General features: G+C 50.9%; 6 protein-coding genes across 6 annotated transcripts; 1 reads left to right on the plus strand and 5 right to left on the minus strand.

Annotated features, from left to right (window-relative positions):
• Window positions 1–1,172: 1,172 nt before the first annotated feature.
• rasB (Ras small monomeric GTPase RasB) lies at window positions 1,173–1,997 on the minus strand (the record flags this gene model as incomplete). Its single annotated transcript, XM_056634388.1, has 3 exons — window positions 1,173–1,477; window positions 1,519–1,822; window positions 1,920–1,997. The coding sequence occupies 3 exons, from the start codon at window positions 1,995–1,997 to the stop codon at window positions 1,173–1,175; spliced, it is 687 nt and encodes a 228-aa protein (XP_056485008.1).
• Window positions 1,998–5,393: 3,396 nt separating this feature from the next.
• On the minus strand, window positions 5,394–6,532 carry N7509_009752 (uncharacterized protein; the record flags this gene model as incomplete). The annotated part of the gene is made up of 2 exons (XM_056634389.1): window positions 5,394–6,392; window positions 6,473–6,532. 2 exons carry the CDS (start codon window positions 6,530–6,532, stop codon window positions 5,394–5,396), a joined length of 1,059 nt encoding a protein of 352 aa, XP_056485009.1.
• Window positions 6,533–7,219: 687 nt separating this feature from the next.
• N7509_009753 (uncharacterized protein) lies at window positions 7,220–13,540 on the minus strand (the record flags this gene model as incomplete). Its single annotated transcript, XM_056634390.1, has 3 exons — window positions 7,220–11,731; window positions 11,791–13,032; window positions 13,112–13,540. The coding sequence occupies 3 exons, from the start codon at window positions 13,538–13,540 to the stop codon at window positions 7,220–7,222; spliced, it is 6,183 nt and encodes a 2,060-aa protein (XP_056485010.1).
• A 669-nt stretch (window positions 13,541–14,209) lies between these two features.
• Window positions 14,210–14,653, minus strand: N7509_009754 (uncharacterized protein; the record flags this gene model as incomplete). The annotated part of the gene is given in 3 exon segments (XM_056634391.1): window positions 14,210–14,377; window positions 14,393–14,514; window positions 14,563–14,653. The coding sequence occupies 3 exon segments, from the start codon at window positions 14,651–14,653 to the stop codon at window positions 14,210–14,212; spliced, it is 381 nt and encodes a 126-aa protein (XP_056485011.1).
• A 98-nt stretch (window positions 14,654–14,751) lies between these two features.
• Window positions 14,752–15,750, plus strand: N7509_009755 (GNAT family N-acetyltransferase; the record flags this gene model as incomplete). The annotated part of the gene is made up of 1 exon (XM_056634392.1): window positions 14,752–15,750. The coding sequence occupies one exon, from the start codon at window positions 14,752–14,754 to the stop codon at window positions 15,748–15,750; it is 999 nt and encodes a 332-aa protein (XP_056485012.1).
• A 655-nt stretch (window positions 15,751–16,405) lies between these two features.
• On the minus strand, window positions 16,406–20,549 carry N7509_009756 (ABC transporter ATP-binding protein; the record flags this gene model as incomplete). The annotated part of the gene is made up of 2 exons (XM_056634393.1): window positions 16,406–20,386; window positions 20,463–20,549. The coding sequence occupies 2 exons, from the start codon at window positions 20,547–20,549 to the stop codon at window positions 16,406–16,408; spliced, it is 4,068 nt and encodes a 1,355-aa protein (XP_056485013.1).
• Between the last annotated feature and the right edge of the window lie 22 nt (window positions 20,550–20,571).

Below are 20,571 nucleotides of genomic sequence, written 5' to 3' on the forward strand. Positions count from 1 at the left end.
ATAGCACCCGGGTACGGGTACAATAATGAATAACGCGTGCAAATGTAATGTGATGTGGTATGTGCGGGGGAAGCAACTTCTGGCCCGAGGGTGTCTGTGCTTTCTTCCCCGCATTGAGCCATTTTGGGCGGAGGAGAATCGGGTACTTTGGTGGTACTTGCTTTGCCGCCATTGACGCGGTGGCGCCGCCCGTACTCCATTGGTACCACTTTCTATTGCTTGGGGGGGGAGGCTGAAACACTGCTCAATTCTGAGACTTGGACGTACTTGGACGTACTGGGAATTTATTGAGTACTTTGTATGTACGACTAGGTATGGTACTTATGCTCGCTTTTGCTTTTTTGGACCTCTCATATTAGGGAGATGTCTAAGAATACGATTCAGAGGGGAAGTGAAGGGTCAGTCAGGGGCAGGAGGGAAAGAATTGAGTCGAAATCTGTATTGTCTATATACGTTGCAATATGGCTGGCAGAAATTCAATCCAAAATAATATAATAGAACAAGCTCAGTCGTAGGGTATCATATCGAAATGCCTGCTAATGCGCGACTGCGATCTTCTGGCTTCGTCGCCGGGGAAAGTTTTTTTGTGTTTGTGGCGTCAGGGTTGCTCCAATGAAATGCGAGGCCGCTCCCATCTGCGAGCTGTTGAGGGAGTGCGATGCGAAAGACATCATCGAACAAGGCCAAACTCAGTCTGGGTCGGATCGAGTCAAGTCAAGTCGAGTCGAGTATATGGCAATCGCTGCGCTGCCGCACTCGACAGCAAGCGGAGTGGGTGGGATGGGGCCAGGTTGAGAGACGGGGGAGAGGAAGAGAGAGAGAGTGTGTGTGTGTGGGTGTGCGCGTGTTTGCGTGAGAGCGAGAGCGAGAGATAAGAGGAGAGCGAGAAGGCACCGACGCCGAACGGAAGGTCGTAACCAAAAGACAGAAACCACCCTCCAGATGCACCCGAGACCAATAAACCAGCTGGAAACATACAACCAAAAGGGAGCACAAGAATTAGAAAGGAACAGCCATATCAGAGGGGGGTAGAGAGAATAGGGCGAAGGAGATCAAAAGCGATGAAACGAATCGACGAAACAAAAAAGGAAAAAGGAAAAGATAGAGAGGTAGAGAGGAAAAGAGATGATAAAGAGACTCGATGCACGTCTCCCGGACGGGCCCGGCCGGATTCACAGGATGGTGCAGAGTCGGTTGCGATGTCGAGGTTTATCGGACCGGAAACCAGTGTACTTGGCTTCGGCGTCTCGGTCTCGACCCCCTGTGAATCCCGGTTGACGGCGATCCTGCGACCGACCACCTTGAGCCTGTTGCCGTTGCTGGCGCAGCATGCGGACGACATCATAGAAGGCCTTTTCGACATTGATGCAATTCTTGGCAGAGGCCTCGACGAATTCACAACCTAATTCCTTGGCCAGAGCTTGACCCTCTTGCGCGGAGACGGCGCGCTCGACGGCCTTGTCGCTCTTGTTGCCGACTAACATGACGGGGACGGGGAGTGGGGGGGGCCGGTCGAACCCTGCATGGGGGAGTTGAGGTAGCTGGGGCCAGAGGGGGAGCCGGAGCTGGCGGACTCCTTGACCATCTTAATTTGATTGTAGAATTTGGTAATGCGAGAGAAGGAAGCACGCGATGTGATGCTGTAAACGAGAACGAAGCCTTCGCCATCACGAATCCACTGGTCGCGCAGTGCGGTGTATTCCTCTTGGCCCGCCGTGTCCAGCACCTCGAGCATGCATGACTGTTGATCGATGACGACTTGTTTGCGGTAGGAGTCTTCGATAGTGGGGTCATATGTTTCGACGAAGTGATTGAGACAGAGCTATTATGATCAGTTTCGAGTCCTTGTTGGGGGGTGTGGTTGGAGCAAGGGGAGGTCAGGGATTGCTCCCCGGTCGGGGGGAGAAGGGAGCACATACCTGGATGGTGAGAGCAGTCTTTCCAACACCACCGTCGCCCAGGACCACCAACTTGTACAAGGTCATTTTCCCCGACATGGCGGGCAATGTGATTGTGAATCGTAAGGGGGAGGGGAGAGGAGGGGGGTAGAAGGAGAAATGCCCACAGGTGGAAGAGGGAGGGGAAATTCAACGAGGGGCCACGTTCCAGGCGGGGGAAAACGAAAAAGAAAAAAAGGCGGGAGAGCTACCCACACAAGGAGGTGCTAGTGCAACAAAATAGGGTTGAGATAGTAATGTAGAGTAAATAATAGAGTAGATGGATGGAATAAAATAGAGATAATGGAAATAGAGTATAATCCAGTCCAGCACAGACAGGCACAGACAGGCACAGGATGGGCACTGGCACTGGCAGCAGGGCAGCAGCAATAGCAATAGCAATGGCAGCAGGGTACAGCAGGGCAGAAGCACAGGGCACAAACAGCAGACGCACAGGGCACAATGGGATAAAAGTGGACTCGAAAGTGGACTCGAGGGAGTCTAGGCTGGGCAGGAATTAGGGGTATGCCCAGGTGCCATAGGGTATGGATACTGCCAGTAGCATAGGGTTTATGGCCAGGTGGGAAAGGGGCAGTGGGAGGAGGATTACTAGAGTAGATATTATATTTATATTTATATTTATTCATTTTTTCTATATATGTGTAAATAATTATATTTATTGATTTCTTTTAGTATTCCTACATAACTACCTATCCAACCTGTACTTATGTAGCTATAGCCAGAGCTATCCCATAGTGGCACAGTATCTGATAGGGTAGGTATATCTGATATATCTGATACTGGGAATATAGTACAGGTACAACCTTGGAACTTGGTAGCAGAATACTCGTACATTCATACTCCCACTACTATTGTACACTTAGACTCCTGAAATAAAGTACGAGTACTCCTCGATTGACCCGATCGTGGACCCAGTGTACCCAGTGTACCCAGTGGACAGTGGACAGTGGAGCTTGGAGCTGTCTCAACTAATTTCTCTTGGCGCTCTAGCTGGCTGCTACTAACTCCCTATATTCCACTCCCTTGGGTTAGGAATTGAGAGCCCCTTTTGCTAACAGCCATAGTTACGAGTATACCCACTGTTGACCTAAACATCATCACATAGACCCGTAGACACGTAGCCACGTAGAAACCCACTTTGCTGGATACTGGCCTCTGTTTAACTCTCGCTTAACTGCTTCGGCAAGTATCCGGACCCAGCGGAAACACCCGACGAAGGGGCCATCGTCATCACAAAACATACCCTAAAATAATCCGGGACCATCTCGGACCAAGCTGGGACCAACTCCCCTCACCAATGATAACAAAGGGCAAGCGTCACAAACGGATCCTCCCGGCCGTTGGGGAGACCCGGTTGCCATATGGCATATGGCACAGTCCCGCCCGAGCCGTGCTCAATCGAGAGGAAATCGGATGGTTAATTTGTTAAATTGTTAAATTGTTCTTGATTGAACTGGGCTTCTGGGCTTCTGGCCTCTGGCCCCGAATTTAATTTAATCTATCCCCTTCACTCTGGTTGGATCAATTTACCTTTCGCCTAGGATGAACTCATCCCCTCATGAACGGGTCCAGTCTAGCTAACTAGGGGAAGGGAATCTCCGGCCTAGAACCTGCATCCTTCGATTCCATTCGACTGCAACGCAACGACGCGTCCCTGATCTGATCTGATCTATCTTGGCCTGGTCTGGCCTGCCTTATGTAGCTTAGTGACGAGTGTTGGAATTGGAATATCCTTCCTCTTCCTACCTCTCCGCCTGCCTACCTGCCTAGTTTGATCGGCAGGGCTCCGTTCCGCCGCGCTGGCTCTTGGGTGGACTATTGCAAAATTGGTCAATGGGCTGGCTTGTGCCTAACGCTGGTGCCATAGCTAATGCCTAGCTTGTTCCAGGTCTGTCTGGTCACCCTGCGAGCCCGTTCTTTCCGTTCACTTGCCCCCCTGGCCCGCTTTCAGGGGCCGCCCTTGCCTCGGGCCGTTGTGGATGGCGCATGGGGCTAACCGAGCTTCACTTTGAGCACGGAGGTCGGAGTTGGAGTCGGAGTGCGAGTGCTTTACTCCGTACTTTACTTTACTTTACCTAGAAGGATTCTTTTTGTTTCCTTTCCTGTTTTGGTTATTGCTGTCCACGGGATGGACCTTCCTGCTAATGACGGCCTCCAACGCGCATGCCCGTATCTCGTTCGTACTCGTACTAGTAGTACTTACTATCTGGCCTTGAACCCAGCTAAGCTTTAGCATTTATGATATCATATGAAGGATTTCAAGTTGATTTTTCCAGTTCAAGTTCGGTACTTTTGTTTGTGAGACGTCGTTTGTCATAGGTTGGTACAAGTAGATAGCCCCAATAACTACTCGTAACTACTAGTTAGTGCAGTACTAGTCCTCCGTATCCCCCAATGCTATGGTAAATATCGCGGAGTGTTTCCGGGGAAATTATGCTAGCATTGTAAATAGCTCTGGATCTACTCCGTTCTCGTGGTAGTTTTAGACTAAGCTGTAGAACACCAGATCCACTTAAGCATCGTGGCGTTGAAATCGGATATCAGCCGTTAGTGAGCTTACATAGAAATTGGCCCACCATTCTGGTTGTGGGTTGACATCATCTCAAGAGAAACGAGTTCTGCCGAAAGTGGAAGGTGCTACCTACTAGTAGTTGTAGGCATGCAATTGGCCAGCCGGTTGCTTTTTCCTTGCGCACTCTCTCATCTTATGGTAAACCTAGTTGGCCAGTTCGGTCAGTTTGGTACCTTATTATTCCGAGTTGGATTTCCCTTGACCTTCTCTCTTTATCCAACTCACGAAATTACGGTATTATAACAATAGCCCATCCATCGTTACCAGAGAATACAATATAGTCTGACAGGGATTCCTGGGGAGTGGCTAAACTTAGACTAGCATGTTTCAAGCTAGGTTTAGGGAATGAAAGTCTAAGAGTGTAGAGGTAAATCTGATTTTGAATACTACTGTAAGTGTTCTGAGAATTCAATTCTTCTGGGTAGATTGTCTATTTCAGCAACAAATTTGATTATTTGACTTGCTTAGACAGGACTGACCTGTGAGCAGGGGGAAGAGGTATTCGAGCAGTAGAGTTAGGCTCGGCAGAAGATTCGCACGAGTGTTACCGGGGAGTGAGATAGAGCAAGGCGAAGTGGACGAAGGAGAGGGAAGGAGGCTCTTGAGTACTATAAAGTCTTAGAGGCAGGTAAGACCTCCCCATCGGCTTATTATAATAATGCCGAGGTAGTAATTGCGCGTTATTTTAGGATTAAAAAATACTGGCTAGACCTCTATTAAAATACTATAGAAATACGAAGCCTTGTATATTGTTATCAATATGGTTTCTCACTCAATTCCTGATTTTGCTCGTTCTTTAAAAGGGAAACCCTCAGTAACGCCAATCCTCAAAACTTTGTACATATCCTAGGATAAAAGTCATATCACGAGCTTTCAATATCCTTCAAGTAGGACATCACCTGCTCAACCAAAATCCTCCTCGGCTCCGCTTGATCATCATCACTCAACGCATGCGAAGCCCCAGGAATAACCATACTCCTCCGATCCCAATACTCCCTCCCCTCAGTATTAATAGCATTCTCCCACCTCTTGATAAGCGCCTCCTTATTAACCCAAGGCGGAACAGACTGATCACGACCAGAATACAAAACCAACAACTTATGCCCCAACAATCCCCTCTTCCCAACCTGACCAAACGTCTTCCCAAGCTGCTCATCACTCAAATCCGAGCTAAACAAATCATCCTCCTCCGGTTTTCCCGGCGAATCAGGACTAACAAGACTCAAAAATCGCCGACTACTAACCGGTGCCGTGGACGGGTATCCAATCCGTCCAGTAACAGATAGCGGAACAACCGTATCAACATTCCCATCATCCTCATACGTATTCTCCCTCGCATCAGCAACAGCCTTATTATACAATTCCCTCATAGTCTCGGGACTATCCCTCTTCGTCCCACACTTAATAACCCAAAGAATACCCTCCCGATCCGAAACAGGCGCTTGCATAATCGCCCCGTCGATCTGGGGCCGAACCACACCGGGACAACCCTTGTCAAAGACCGGGTGCGCGGGTCGCGGATTCGGACAGTTGAGGTAGTGCATTACGTCTTGGGACCCGGTTGAGTGGCCCATGACGACGACCTTGCCGGAGCCGTAGACGGGGGTTTTATATTCGCGCACGTAGGATACTGTCTGCGCGATCTCGTCGATGTCTTTGCCTAGTCGGCCCATGCCCCAGCCGCCGTAGGAGGAGGAGAGGATTAGATTGAAGACGGTCCATTTTGTGTCTGTTAGAGCGCGGACGATGTCGGCGAGGTATTCGACTGAGGCTAGGCCGTCGCCTAGGCCGCCGACGAAGATTAGGGTGTTGGGTTTGTGGGGGGAGCCGCGGGTGAATTCGAAGGAGACGAGGCCTGATGTCTAGGGGGGAGAAGGGTCAGATGGGGGTCTTGTAGGTGGGGGAGATGGGAGATGGGAGATGAGGGAGGAGAATTGCTCACGATTTGGTGAAGGATGCCTGGTTGGCCCCGGGCTAGGTTTGCGAGGGCTTTGAGTTCCATGTTGGAGGCAATTGGTGTGAGAGGGAGGAGGATGGTTGAATTGAGAGGATATTGGGGAGAAGAGAGGATTTTGCGGAGGGACGGGGAGAGTCGTCACATCAGATAAGAACGGTCTGCAGTAATCAGATAAGCAAGAGCCGATACATTGGAAACCCTGGAAACCGGTAATTTTAGGGCTTTGCTGTATGGAGTACGAGTATGTGACGGGATCCACTGTTAATACGCGTATTGGTACACAGCCTCCGCCATCCGCAGTTTCCGAAATGAATTTATTAAAGGGGTAAGTGAATGTAGATTGTTGTTTTGGCCCGGAAGCTGAGTCGGCAGAGAGGTGAGAATACGGTGACGTAGACATGTCCTGTGGTCAAAATAATCAGATTGATAAGATCTCACTTAGTAGAGGCCATATTGGTTGGCAAATCTCAATGTGCTTTAGGTGTACTGGAATACTCCTTTTGATAATCATTCCGCAGTACTCTGCAACCACTCCATGACTACGTTCTCAAGATTCATGAAAAAGTTGAAAATGAATTGATCTAGTAAAACATGAAGTCACAGAAAGAAATGCAGCAGATATACACGTATGCATAATGACAACAAGACAAGAAAAGTACAGAGCGAAGCAAGTCAAAACCAAAGAGGAAAAAGGGAACAGGGAAAGAAAAACAAAAGAAGAAGGGAAAAAAACTAAACCAATGCCTCAGGATCCCTAACCAACACCTCAATAAAACTAGCCAACTCACCCAACCTCTCCCCCCAAAACTCCCCGCGCTCCTCATCAGCCGCAATACCAACAAACGTCTTACCCCCCTCAGTGTAAGAAGTAACACGGATCGGATCCGCAGCCTCAGGATGCGGATTCGTATAATCAACACCACATTCGGCCCCAGCGAACGGGATCGTATCGAAGTACTCGATATCATGATGATGCACGATACTCGAGAAGAACGGAATTGTCGGCGACCAGCTGGTACAATTATCCGAAATCTCTTGGAAGCCTAGTGTAGCGTGCCGACTTCCTTCAAGGAATTGATCACGTACACCAGCGAGGAGATCCTTCACACTTGATTCGGAGTCAAATTTAACTCGCAACGGCATGTACTGGTACGTCGGGCCCATGATGTTATCAACGTCAGGAAGGTCGACTGTTCTGCCGGAAACAACGCCTCCGAAGGTAATATCGTTCGTGTTTAGATGAGTTGATAAAACACGCGCCCAGGCCGCTGTGAGGAGTGTTGCCATTGTTGTATCTGGGGAGCGGGATGACAGGTCGACTTCTTTCTTGATGAATTGCGGTGTGCTGGTGGGTTCTGCGGGTGGGAGGGAAGTTAACCAGGAACCCTGTAGTACCTCGCGCCAGTATTGGACGTTTTCGAGCTTGGATTCGGATTGGTATTGGATGTAGTTGTGGAAGGGGGTTGATTGTTGGTCGAGTTCTTTGTTTTCGTATTGGAGGTCGAGTTGGCGGAGGATTTCTGGGAAAGAAATTCCGTCATATTGGGCGTGGGAGATTCGGATCATGAGTGCGTTTTGCTCAGTTCCGTGGATGAGGAAGAGTTTCAGAGATGAAGTTCCGAGCTTGAATGAGGAGTCGTCTTCGATGTCTTCCTTTGCTAGCTTTTTGCAGAATTCGGAGAGGGGATCTTCTGTTGTAGACTGGGAGGTCTGTACCTTGAGGTTCTTGAGTACAACCTGCAGGACACGGCTACCCTCTTTGACGAAGACAGTGCGCAGAATGGAGTGAGCGGAAACAAGCTTCTGGAAGCTATCAAGCAAACGGGTCATATCGACATCCTTGTTGAAGTATAGCATGTTATACTGAATGGCACTCCGAGGCTTGGAGACGGTCGTTTCCACATCGCGCTGCTGGGGATCCGTGGCGGGAAGCACATCTTCAATATCCCATGCTGGATCGGCAAGGGCGGGAATAATTTTCTTCAACAAGTACTCTTGAACATCACTGGCGTTTATCATTGAGAAAGGCTTGTATTCCTTAATCACTCGCTCGCCGTCCAAAGGCACCTCTTCTAAAGCGCCGGCCATGGAACTCAATTGCATGTTACGGAAAATATCCGTCACAGACAGATGATATCCGACCAGACGCAGAGCAGAGACCAGCTTCATAGCCATAATGGAATCACCACCCAGTCGGAAGAAGTTATCATCAAGTGCCAGCTTCCCTTCTTCCATGCCGAGGGACTTCGCCCAGAGACCACGCAGGGTTCGTTCTTTCATGGTCATTTGCTTGCCCCGACCTGAGCGGAGGTTAGTGAAAGCCGTTCGCAGCTGTAACAGCAAATCTTGAGTGACATGCTCCGCCATGGCCTTCAGAGACTCGACATCAACCTGTTCGCCGAGGTATGGCAGCTTCTCGAGAGGAATGTAGATCGAAGGAATCATATAAGGAGGGAGGACATCAGCGAGCTTCTTATTCAAGCTGACAATAGCATCCGCGAGTTCGGACGAGATGACACTAGACACTGGAAGCTGTGCGCTGAGATTCTTGAGCCCAAGGTCAACTACCTGGCCCTGCTTCGAAGAAGGCTCGCTCACAAATGCAACCAGTGCCGGCGATTGGTTGCCCGATTCCTTGGGCACAATAAGCTGACTGGCCGAGTGGGCATTTTCCGGAAGCCATTGTCGAAGTTGGAGGTCCACTGCAGCAAGGTCCATCATATGGCCGTCAACCTTGCGGAGACTCTCCTTACGACCCATGAAAATCAGGCTCTTGTCATCGGCATACTTGACAAGGTCGCCGGTTTGATAGAGCTTCACGCTGCGGCCTTGAGCATCGCCCGCTCCCTTGGAAAGCCACTCGGGGGCATCGAGGTTTGCGGCTTCTCCCACGCCCTCCAGGAGGAGCTCACCCACGGTCCCGATTGGCATCAGTTGGTTGTGGTTGGAAGGGTTCACGATCCAGGGAACAAATGCCGTCTTGTACTGATCGCCTGTTGTAAGTCCCTTCGTCTCCTCGAGTAGTAGACTAGCGACATCTGGCGCCGAGGATTCTGGAGCCTTATTGTTCAACCAGATTTCGGCAACCTCCTGCTCGCTCATGCAAGTGATGTTACTCAGCTGAGTCGTGTCATCACTGCAGAGCTGCGAGACGACATATTCAAGTTGAGCGAGAACGCGGTGCATTTGGGACTCAGTGATAAGGTTTGAATCAAAGCTCGCAGTTACTTCGAAGCCGTCCGAGCGTAGCGAACAAGCAAGCATGAGCGGGTAAGAATTAAAGCGCAATGCCTCGTGAGCCGCATCTTCAACACGGAAAGGAGGCAACTCATCACCGGATTCCTCTTCGGCCTCCGCTGGTCGAGGCTGAATGACCAAGCCCATCTTCACCTCGCATGCTAACTGAGCATCGCCACTGACACGGCGGATGTTTTGCATACCAAGATGCTCATGCGCAGCTCTAACAAGGCCTTGCTCTTGGATTCCTTGAAGGAATTCCTGAACGGGTGCGGATCGGTCGATACGCACGCGCACGGGAACTGTGGCAATCATGGGACCTTCGATTTGCTCGACACCAGGAAGACGGAGTGTTCGTCCTGAAAATGTCTCGCCAAATACCACGTCGTCACTCATGGTGTACTGCGAGGCTACCAGAGCCCACGCAGCTCGTATGAGAGTCGCGGTGGTAATCGTAGAGCGGGAGACCTGCTCCACAGGAACAATTCGCTGAACCAGTGCATTGGGTTCGGGGATGTACATGCGCGATGGTAGAGATGGGTATTGGGGACCGGTTGCGCCTTGGAGCTGAACACGCCAGTAGTCCTTTGAGCTCTCTCTAGCGGGGTCGACAAGGAACTGAATGAAGTGCTTGAACTCGGCTGGTCGGGTAGTAGAGACGCCCTTGTACGCGTTCTTTGCATGCTCGATCATCAGGTCTGTCGACCAGCCGTCGTAGATGGCGTGGTGAACTGTCCAGACAAAATAGATCTTGCTCGCAGCGTCATCATGGACGATTGAAACACGGCTTAGGGGCATATTGACAGACATCGGAGTCTTTTGGTCGTCCGCCAGGAACTCCTCAAGACTCAGGTGGCTATACTGCCACTCTGGAGTATCCTGGATGACGACTTGCATGAAGCCGTGCTCCTTGAACTCGACGACTCGAGTGCGCAAGATCGCGCTGTCCTTGATGACAACATCCCAGGCCTCCTTCAACTTATCAGCTGTTTCTTTATTGGGAATTTCCGCAATTCGTTGCGCGACATAGCTCTCAGCGGAGCGGGCAGAGAATGCCATGAGAATTTCTTGCAGAGGTGTGCAAGGGTATATATCTTCGATCGAAGAGAGTTCAACACCACACTGGCTAGCGGCCTCCTCACAAGCAGCCTTACGGTCCCAGGCAGAGTCAATGAGGGAAAACGGAGAAACTTCGACCTGCGAGTTTGCTTCTTCCTTCTCCATTGCTCGTGCCATGTCTGATAGAACAGGGAAGCTGAAGATATCCGCCACAGTCAACACGAATCCTTGCTCACGAACGGCGGGCACCAATTTCATAGCCAGAACAGAGTCTCCGCCCAGGATGAAGAAATTGTGAGTAGTGCTAACTTCCTCTGCCTTCGATCCCAGAAGACGACACCAAATTTCATGTAAGCAGACCTCTGTCTCCGAGGTGGGCTTCTGGCTCTTCCCACCGGAAGATTCGGAGTTAGATTGCAGAGTTAGCTGCGATCCAAACGCACGCAACAACTTGCGATCAATCTTGCCCGAGACAAGCATGGGCATGCGATTGATACCAATATAGGTCGAGGGAACCATGTAGATCGGGAGAGCTTTGGACAGCTGTTCGCTGAGATCGGACATCTTCTCACGAATTGCGGAAGAGAACTCGATCTGGTGAAGCTCATTATCCTTAACATTTTGAGGCTTCTCGGCATTGGGGTCTGCAACGAAGGCAAGAAGCATTGACTCCTTGCTCCGGCCCTGCGGTGCAATAACCTCAGCGACCACATCGGTCCCCGATGGGAGAAGTCGTCGCAGGTGATGTTCAATTTCGCCAAGCTCAACGCGCTGTCCGCGGAGCTTGACCTGTGTGTCCTTTCGGCCAACGAAGACAAATCCTTGTTCACCATCAGGGTCATGACGGACTAGATCACCTGTCTTATATAATCGGCCTTTGCGGCCCGGGACCTCTTTGCTACCGGCGAGAAGCCAAGTAGGATCCTCAATAAACGCGGCAGCAGTCTTCTGGGGTCGCCCAGATAACCCTGACCGACAATCGGTCCTTCGACCAGTAGCTCACCAACACCACCAATTGGAGTTAGCTTGTTGTGGTCATCTGGGTCAGTCAACCAAATGATACCTCCATTGCCAGGTCCAATGCTGACATATGGTTTGCCTGCTGCACTTGGGTTGATTGTGCACCCAACTGTACACTCTGAAGGACCATATCCGATCACAATTCTTGTATATTGACCCCATTCAGACACGTCTCCGACAGAGCATGACTCGCCACCAAGACCGAGACTATCCAAAGAGGGAATGATATCGGAGTCTAGAATGCGTGCGACCGATGGGGTCATGTTGGACATGTTCACTCCCATCCGGCGAATCACGCCGCTGATATCGTTCAGTCGATCCTCATCAGAGGGAATACACAGGCAACCACCTCGCAGCGTCGTACACAGCATACTATCAACACTGACATCAAATGCGTATGACGCGAAATCAAGCACTCGCGACTTGGCAGTATAGCCCACAGCGGCACTTCGCGCAATCGCGCTTGTGGTGTAGGTACGGTGATTGATAATAACACCCTTGGGTTTGCCTGTACTTCCAGAAGTAAAGATTAAATAGAGAATAGAGTCGGTAGGAACGACTGGAAGTTCAGGTTTGGCAGTCTTGGTCGCCTGTTCTGCCAGCTCGTCCAGCGTGTCCTGGGAGACGACCACCGCCTTGGCACTCGGTGCGATCTTGGGGGCAAAGGGCGCATGTGTCTTAGATGTCACGATCAAAGTTGCGCCAACCTGCTCGGCAATCGTGTGGCGTCTGTCAAGAGGTTGGCTGGGATCCATCAGCACCATGGCGCCACCGGCTCTCAAGACACCAAGTACCGCGACAATTGTCCAGCGCGACTTTTCGAAGCAGATGGGGACAATCTGGCCAGTCTTGATTCCTATTCGGACGAGGTGGTGGGCAAGTAAAGTGGCATATCGGCCAATTTCCTCGTAGGTGAGATTGCCATCCCATGAGCAGATCGCTTGAGCTGTGGGCTGCTTCTCGACTTGTTCGAATATTAAGTCTTGTACACAGACATCTTCTGTGGCAGGCACATCCTTATTCCAGCGCCAAAGTTCAGATCGGTCGGTCTCGCTCAGTTCTAACACGGATGAGATGGGTTTTGATAGGTCGGAGACGAGTGTGTTGAGGATTTCTACCAGGGCGTTCGCATAGTGTGTCGCAAGATACTCTGCGCCGAGCGGTTCGCGCCAGCAGGGTCGTAGCCACAGACTGCCATCTGAGATGGTTGCTTGGAGTTGAATATTTCCCTAACGCAAGCAAATTTTCTTGATTAGATCTCCGTTCGAATTGTCATTACACCGTAGAGTTATCCTCTGTCTGACTTACCCATGCCATCCCACCACCAAGCGCATCGCCGTCACTGACCCAGGCATTGCTGGGAAGATCAGCTGGGGCGCATTCATCATTGAAGAACACAATCGCATTATCCAGGTCCACCAATTTGTCGGCATGAATCTGTTCTCGGTATGATCGCAAACCATCCAAGGCCTTCTCAATAGTCTGGGTCAAGCTCCAGTTCAAATTGGAGGTACCACAGTTAAAGGTGAAATCAGCAGCAGTGCCATTCCGTCCCCAGGTAAATTCGACAGGGTTTCCATTACTATAGCGATATAACAGCAGGGCCCATGCAAGCAGCAGAAGATCGACCTCGTGGCCGCGATATTCGGCCGCCCGCAGGAGGGGCACATCGAAGCGGGCAAATCTGGCTAGACCCTTCGGCGCGCCTCTCTGGGAGGAAAAAACGGCGCCCGCCATTGTGTCGAAGTATGATGGAAGTCAGGACTCGAAGGGGCCGATTCAAGTCCAAGTCCAAGTCCAAATTCAACTTATTCAAGGTCGAAAGAGAGCGCGCGCGACGCTTTTCTCTTCCAGGTAGCTCCCCCCTCCCGTCGCATTGCTTTTCCAGAACACGAGCCCTGGGCCCGGTGTTCGGGGTTTAGGGAGACCCACGGTGGACATCATCGGGTGTGTCACCGGTTGTAGCTGAAGAAAATAAAACACGACCTACCAGAGGAAGCTAGTGCAAGATCGATTGTGAGTGCGAGTGGGCAGTGGGACCTGGAGGCAGTGGCAGTGGCTGTAAAGATAAGATTACGTTCTGTACCTGTATTGTAGTAATCCTGGTATTCCCGGTATTTGGGTATTGTCACTCGTACTTTACAGCCACATGTATTAGTGTATATTACCGTATTTTATCAATACTTGTATAAGCGTAAATTATCGACTTCTTGTCTCACTTTTATACCCCACCGCTGATGCTCATGCCGATCTTTGCTGTGAGAATACTCGTACGAGTACAGTGATTTTTATTTTTCAAGCAAAGAGAGAGCAAAGGGGTAGTTATCTCCGAGAAGAAGATTGCCTATCAGCCAGGAATCACGGCATGTGGCAGGGTATCCTTTCGTGCATCAAAACCTCACAGCTCTAGGACTGCAGGGCTACAGGGCTACAGGGCTGCATCGCAGAATCCGATCGGCCACGACTCTTGGCAATCAACATGAGCCACGGGTTCAATTTCCGAGTTCTGCATCTGACGCGGACAATCTCCTGAGAAACCTTCTGTCTCTCTGTTCCTCCGTTATCCGAATAGCCCTAGGCGGAACATACCGAAATGTATGTACAGTGGGCCCTCGTACTGATCATCGCCTTCATTACCTCGTCCATTTCCCAAAACTTCGCCAAGGGACCCAGATTCTCCACTCTGTGCATGATGACCGTCTTGTTCGGATCTGGATGCACTACCGGAGAACAGCATACGTATCATGGCAAGCTCTTACGTTGAGCGAGGTCGGCTGGCGCTGCCCACGGAGCATTTCGGGGGGCATGTGGAAATGTGAAAGCTGGGCCAAGGCAGGCTGTGTCCGACATTATAAGTGTCTGAAGGAAACCTTGTCCCTTGGCTATTGCTGGATCTTCAGGAAAGTTGAAACTTTATTAACATTTCCCGTCACTCCCATACTACAAAAATGGCCAGCTCCCAGCAATTGGCGCCGATCAAAATTCGGTTGCCCCATCCCTACCTCACCACCTACCACCTGGTACCATCCAGCAAGCTCAAGGATGGCAACCGCTTGTTCCAGCTACACAAGGCCTCTGGCGGCGAAGCTCAACCCTTCCCCCACGAGCTTGAGAATGGCCAGCTCTACTTCAGTGCTCCGCAGCCCGTGAATCCAGAGACCGCAGTACCGACCTCCAACAACACAGCCTGGGCGCGCGCCCAGCGCAGCCCTGCAAGCATTGCGACCTGGGAAACCTCCTCCGCACCCACAGTCGGCCAAATCTGGCTATTCCTCTACTCCATCTTCACAGTACAAGAGCAAATCGAGACATTCCGTCTGCAGCTCCAAGGCCCCGGGGCCGAGTCTCTCGCACACGCTCTGCGCCTGTCAATGGTAGCAATCGACCACCCAGCGCCCGTGAGCAGCGCAACAACCTACGAGCCCATCCCCAACGAGCTCCTCGTCATGCGCAGCGCTTTCTGGCAAGGTTGCGCCTCACCACTAGGTGGACAGCCGATCTGGTTACCGAGCTGGAACCCCGCGGCTGCCGTCCCCAGTCCAGACTACACTATGACCTCAACTGAGACGGTGCATCGCCGCCACCCGCGCCGTCATCCGAAGCCTACCCCCGGCCACGTCGTTTACAGTCGCTACATTCCATTCTTGGATGAGCACTTCTCGCTCATTGCGCTAGATTATCGGAATCCTGAGCACTTGAATTTATTCCACACATGGCAAAATGACCCCCGTGTCGCGGCAGGTTGGAAAGAAACCGGTACCCTGGACGAACACCGCGACTATCTGCGTCGTCAGCACGAGGACCCGCACACCCTGACCGTTCTGGGCCGGTTCAACGACACATTCTTCAGCTATTATGAGATCTTCTGGAGTAAGGAGGATAATGTCGGTGCCCATTATGCTTCGGGGAGACTTCGATCGCGGCCGGCATACTCTTGTTGGAAATGATGCGTTCCGTGGTCCCCATCGTGTTATGGCTTGGTGGCCTAGTATGATTCACTACTGTTTCCTTGATGATCATCGTACGGAGAATGTTATTGGTGAACCTATGTCTACTAATGATAAGGTCCTCACTTATGATTATACCTTTGGTTTGCATCAAGATCAGGTTATTGATCTGCCCCATAAGCGTGCTAGTTTGGTTAAGTGTACGCGTGAGCGATTCTTCCAGCTTTGTCCGTTTAACCAAGTGTCGCCGCATATTGCGGGCACTGGATTGGGCTTTAAGCCGAGACTGTGAGTGATGAATTGAATTGAATTGAATATTGCTTGGGACTGGGTTATAAAATGTTTTGGGAGTTTTATCGTGGTTTTGTCTCCTGTGCGCCATGTTTCTGGTCTTTATTTCTTGAAACTTCGTACATGGTACTATTGCTTGTTTCGTTTTGGCTGAATAACTACGAGTCGTTAGTTGATATAGCAGATACCACTAGAAAGGGATATCCCTTCGCACGAAATGAGATAGCAATTAATTTCTTGATTGAAATGAAAGTAATCTATAAATTACATCTAGAGAATGTTATATGCAATGCAAAAGGTCTAAAGGTATATAAGAAAAAAAGAAATGCAAAGAAAGAAAGAATGCAGTAAAGGCTGAGTCTCTTCAACCCTCGAAAGTCTGGCTGAGCACGTTACTCCGATAATTCTCAGACCGCGCAAACAGCTCCTCATGAGTCCCCGAATCAACACAAACACCAGCCTCAATCATATAAATCTTATCAGCCTTGCGAATGGTATTAAGACGATGAGCAATCGCCAACACACTAATACCCCGCGACGCAACTTCCAGTCCCTCCTGAAGAAGTTTCTCAGACTCAGCGTCCAACGCACTAGTCGGTTCATCCAGGATAAGCAGTCGTGGTTTGCGAACCAGTGCACGAGCAATAGCCAATCGTTGCTTCTGACCGCCAGACAGCTTGCTACCATTGGCACCACACTCCGTGTCATACCCGTCCGGAAGACTCATGATCGTGTCATGGATATTGGCCAATTTGCACGCTTGGACGATCTCTTCTTCTGAGACTTCGGTACCTGGTCGGGCTCCGAGGGACATGTTGAATCGAACACTACCCTCAAATAAAGTTCCTTCTTGTGGGACGAGAGCAATTTCGTCGCGGAAGGTTATATCGCTTCGCTGAGTGATGTCTGTTCCGTCCACGAGAATTGCTCCCGAGCTGGGGAGGTACATTCTTTCCACGAGTGAGATGATTGTCGACTTTCCTGCGCCGGAGGGTCCAACTAAGGCGCAGAATTGGCCTGGTTTGACGTGAACGTTTAGGCCGCGGAGGACCGGGGCGTGGGCCCGGGCGGGATATGAGAATTTCACGTCGCGGAGTTCGACGTCGACGCCGCCTTGTGCGTTTGGCGAGAAGGATTTGGTTTCGCCGGTTGATTCGATGTCTTTCTCGGATGATGAGGGTGAGGTAGATGGTTCGGGCAGGGCTTTGACCTTAGAGGCCAGGCCTGATTCGCCTAGCTCGAGGATTTCAAGAACCCTGGCTACTGCGGCGCGGGCGTTGGATACTTCTGGAGCGAGAGCAAACATTTGACTCCAGAGTTGGGCACTGACTAGGAGTGCGAACATGACGATGATGAATTGGGTCTCGCTGTAGGTGCCGTTGAAAATCTGCTTTGATCCCCACCAGAAGGCGAGAGCGTAGGACAGGTTACCGATGAAGAAAGCCAGGCCCAGCCATAAGTTTGCCCAGAGACTGATCTGGGTTGTTTCGCGACGTGGTCCAGATAGTGTACGGCGGTAGACGGCCAATGTCTCATTTTCAAGGGACAAGGCAGCGACCGTTTTGATCGAATTGATTGCCTCAACGCTGATGCTGACGGATTGGTTGAATGCGTTTTCGTGTTTCTCTTCGAATTTGGCCAGGACGTTCAGTTCCATCAATCCGACTCCCAGGAGGAGAGGTACAACAGCGATACAGACGAGAGCCATCTTCCAGGCAATACACAGAGTCATCACGATAGCAATGATGAGGTTGATGCAGATGGAGAAGATGGTACCAATCACAGATCCACTGAGGCCGGCAATCAGACTACCATCATTGGTAATGTATCCAAGTAATCCAGTCGGTGTACGAGACTCCGATTGGTGCCATTGCAAGTCCTGTTCGAAAAGAGAGCGGAAGAGCAGAATGCGGATGTTATAGATGGACTTCTCCGACACCCAGCCGAATCCAACCCAGCTGGCGATGTTCGCGAAGAACTCAACAATGGCCAGGATGAAGAACATCAAACCGAAAAATTCACCACGCGACCGGATATAATCGGGTGATTCACAAGGTGTAAGGCTGCCAACGGTGTTACCAAAGATAACAGCTTCGATCGAGAAGGCCGCACCGACAATACTGGCACCAAGCAGAGCCAACAGGGCGATGAGAAGATAGGGACGCATGATGGGGTAGACACCCTTCATCAAGTGCCAGACGGACTTCTTCCGGGGCTTTGCGGTCTCATCTCCTGAAGATGTGGGCGGGGAGGAATCATCAGTCTTCTCAGTTGCATCGACGGAGATTTGCTCCATGCCCTTCACCAAAGCCGACTTAGCCGATTGTGCATCGTCGCCAGATTGCTCTGTTTCCGTGATATCGCCCGACTGGGAATCAACTTGCTTGTCCGAAGGCTGTGTGTTAAGATTCTGAAGACCGACAAGTCCCGCATAAGCCCCTTGCTTCTCCATGAGTTCACCATGGTTTCCTTCCTCAACGATAACACCATCGCGCATGACAATGATCTTGTGAGCTTTCTGGATAGTCGAGAGTCTGTGAGCAATAGAGATCATAGTACGACCCTCAGAGCAGCGCTCCACAGCCGCGAGAATCTCCTTCTCACTCTTGGAATCAAGGGAAGCGGTGGCCTCGTCCAAGATCAAGATCTTAGGATCTTTAACAAGCGCACGAGCAACAGCAATACGCTGCTTCTGACCACCACTCAGCAAGGTACCGTTTGATCCGACGATCGTTCCCAGGCCCTCTGACAAGTTACCAATGAATCGTGCAGCATCGGCGAGGGTCGCAGCGTGCTGGACCATGCCGATAATCTCCACCACATCAGCGCCATAGACTTGAGCGGCCTCGGTTGCATCCTGTCCGCCTCGGATAGCAGCAGCGACTTCGGCCAAAGAAGGTCCCATCAGAGCGTTACCAAGGTGTTCGTGCTTTGCAGAGTTAACCAGACCGTGTGCGATGTTTTCCAGGATAGAACGGTCGAGCAGAGTTGCCTCCTGTTGGACCATGCCGATGCAGCTACGCAGCTGGCGTGTGTTCAGACTTCGGATTTCCTGGCCATCGAGCAGAAGCGAGCCTTCCAACGGGTCATATAGTCGAAGCATCAAGCTAGCAATGGTAGATTTACCACTACCCGACAGACCAATGATGGCGGTCTGCTTGCCAGCAGGACATTCCAAAGACACATTGCGAAGGACTTGTCGCTCAGGCCGAGAAGGGTAAGTGAAAGACACATTGCGCAGCTCAAAATGACCGGGAGTTGTCGAAGGCACGTCAAGACCTTCGGTAGAGGTACCGTCAATAAGAGACTTGTGATCCATATCCCGCTTCAACTTGCTGAAAGCCGCCGAAGCAGCGCCGAAGATTTGCAAGAATGGAGCCACCTGACTGAGAATCAGGGTAGCATCAACGAGCAAGAAAATGACAGTGAAGATGGATCCAACAGAGGCACCACTGCCACCATTGGAGCTCGACTTCGCGACAGAGTCGGCAATTGTTCGACTTCCCTGCCAAAAAGCCAAGGCGTTGGCGGAGTAGGCAATGAAGTACATCAATCCAGCTTGGATACCAGTTGCCAGGGCCTTCTTCATGCCTTCGTCTCTGGCCGTGCGCAGATGGGTTGTAAATTTCGCCTCCAGTCTTTCGTTGGCGTTGAATGCATGCACAACTGCTACATTTGACAAGCCCTCCGAGGCGATGGACGAAGAGGCTGCAAAGCAATCAGATACTCGACTGGAATACTTTTCAATGAACCAACCGCCTCCGATGGACATTATGAAGTATGCGGGCAGTAGCGAAACCAAAATTCCTGCCAGCTTCGTATCTTTGATGAATGCGACCACATAGGCCGTCACGAAGAACGACACACTAGAGATACAAATACCAACCTTCTCCGAGGTACCGGAGCGAATGGTTTGGATATCACTGTTCAATCGGGAAGACACCTCGCCAGATGGGAGGTTATCGAAGAACGAGGGCTCTTGACGCAGGAGGTTCTGGAAATAAAGTTCACGCAATCGTTGAGCAAGTCGAGCACCGCCCATTGACCAGCAGACGAGATGGATGTACATGAACCCAAACTGGGCGATGGCGAGGTACAAGACATAGAGGATTTTGCCATTAACCTCGGACTGGTAAGAAGCTTGGGTTGCGGCATCGAGAGTTTCGCTTGCGGCGCAACTCTCCGAGTTGAAGTTGTCGATAAGTTGACCGAATATAATACCAAGAAGTGGAAAAGGGATACCGGACGCAATGGCGCACACCACACCACCGACGAGTAGTAGGATGTCGAAGTTTGATGGGTTTGTCCGGAAGTAAATAGAGAAGTAAGTGAAAAAGTCCTTAAGCTGTAGGAGGGATTAGCTGAGCTCTCTTGTTCATTCGCGCACACTCGCGCGCGTCGTGGAGTTCGCGACAGCATACCTTTTCAACCACGCTCGAGCTCTCTTTTGCAGGTGTCTCCGCTGGCGTCTGCGCTGGAGTCAACGCAACACCCATGGTGTCAGCCATGGTGAGTGGGAAGTGCCTTGCA

This window comes from Penicillium cosmopolitanum (genome assembly GCF_028827165.1).
Source record: "Penicillium cosmopolitanum strain IBT 29677 chromosome Unknown utg000009l:1.0-9042332.0:1.0-9050551.0, whole genome shotgun sequence".
In the NCBI taxonomy this organism is placed as follows: Eukaryota; Fungi; Ascomycota; class Eurotiomycetes; order Eurotiales; family Aspergillaceae; genus Penicillium; species Penicillium cosmopolitanum.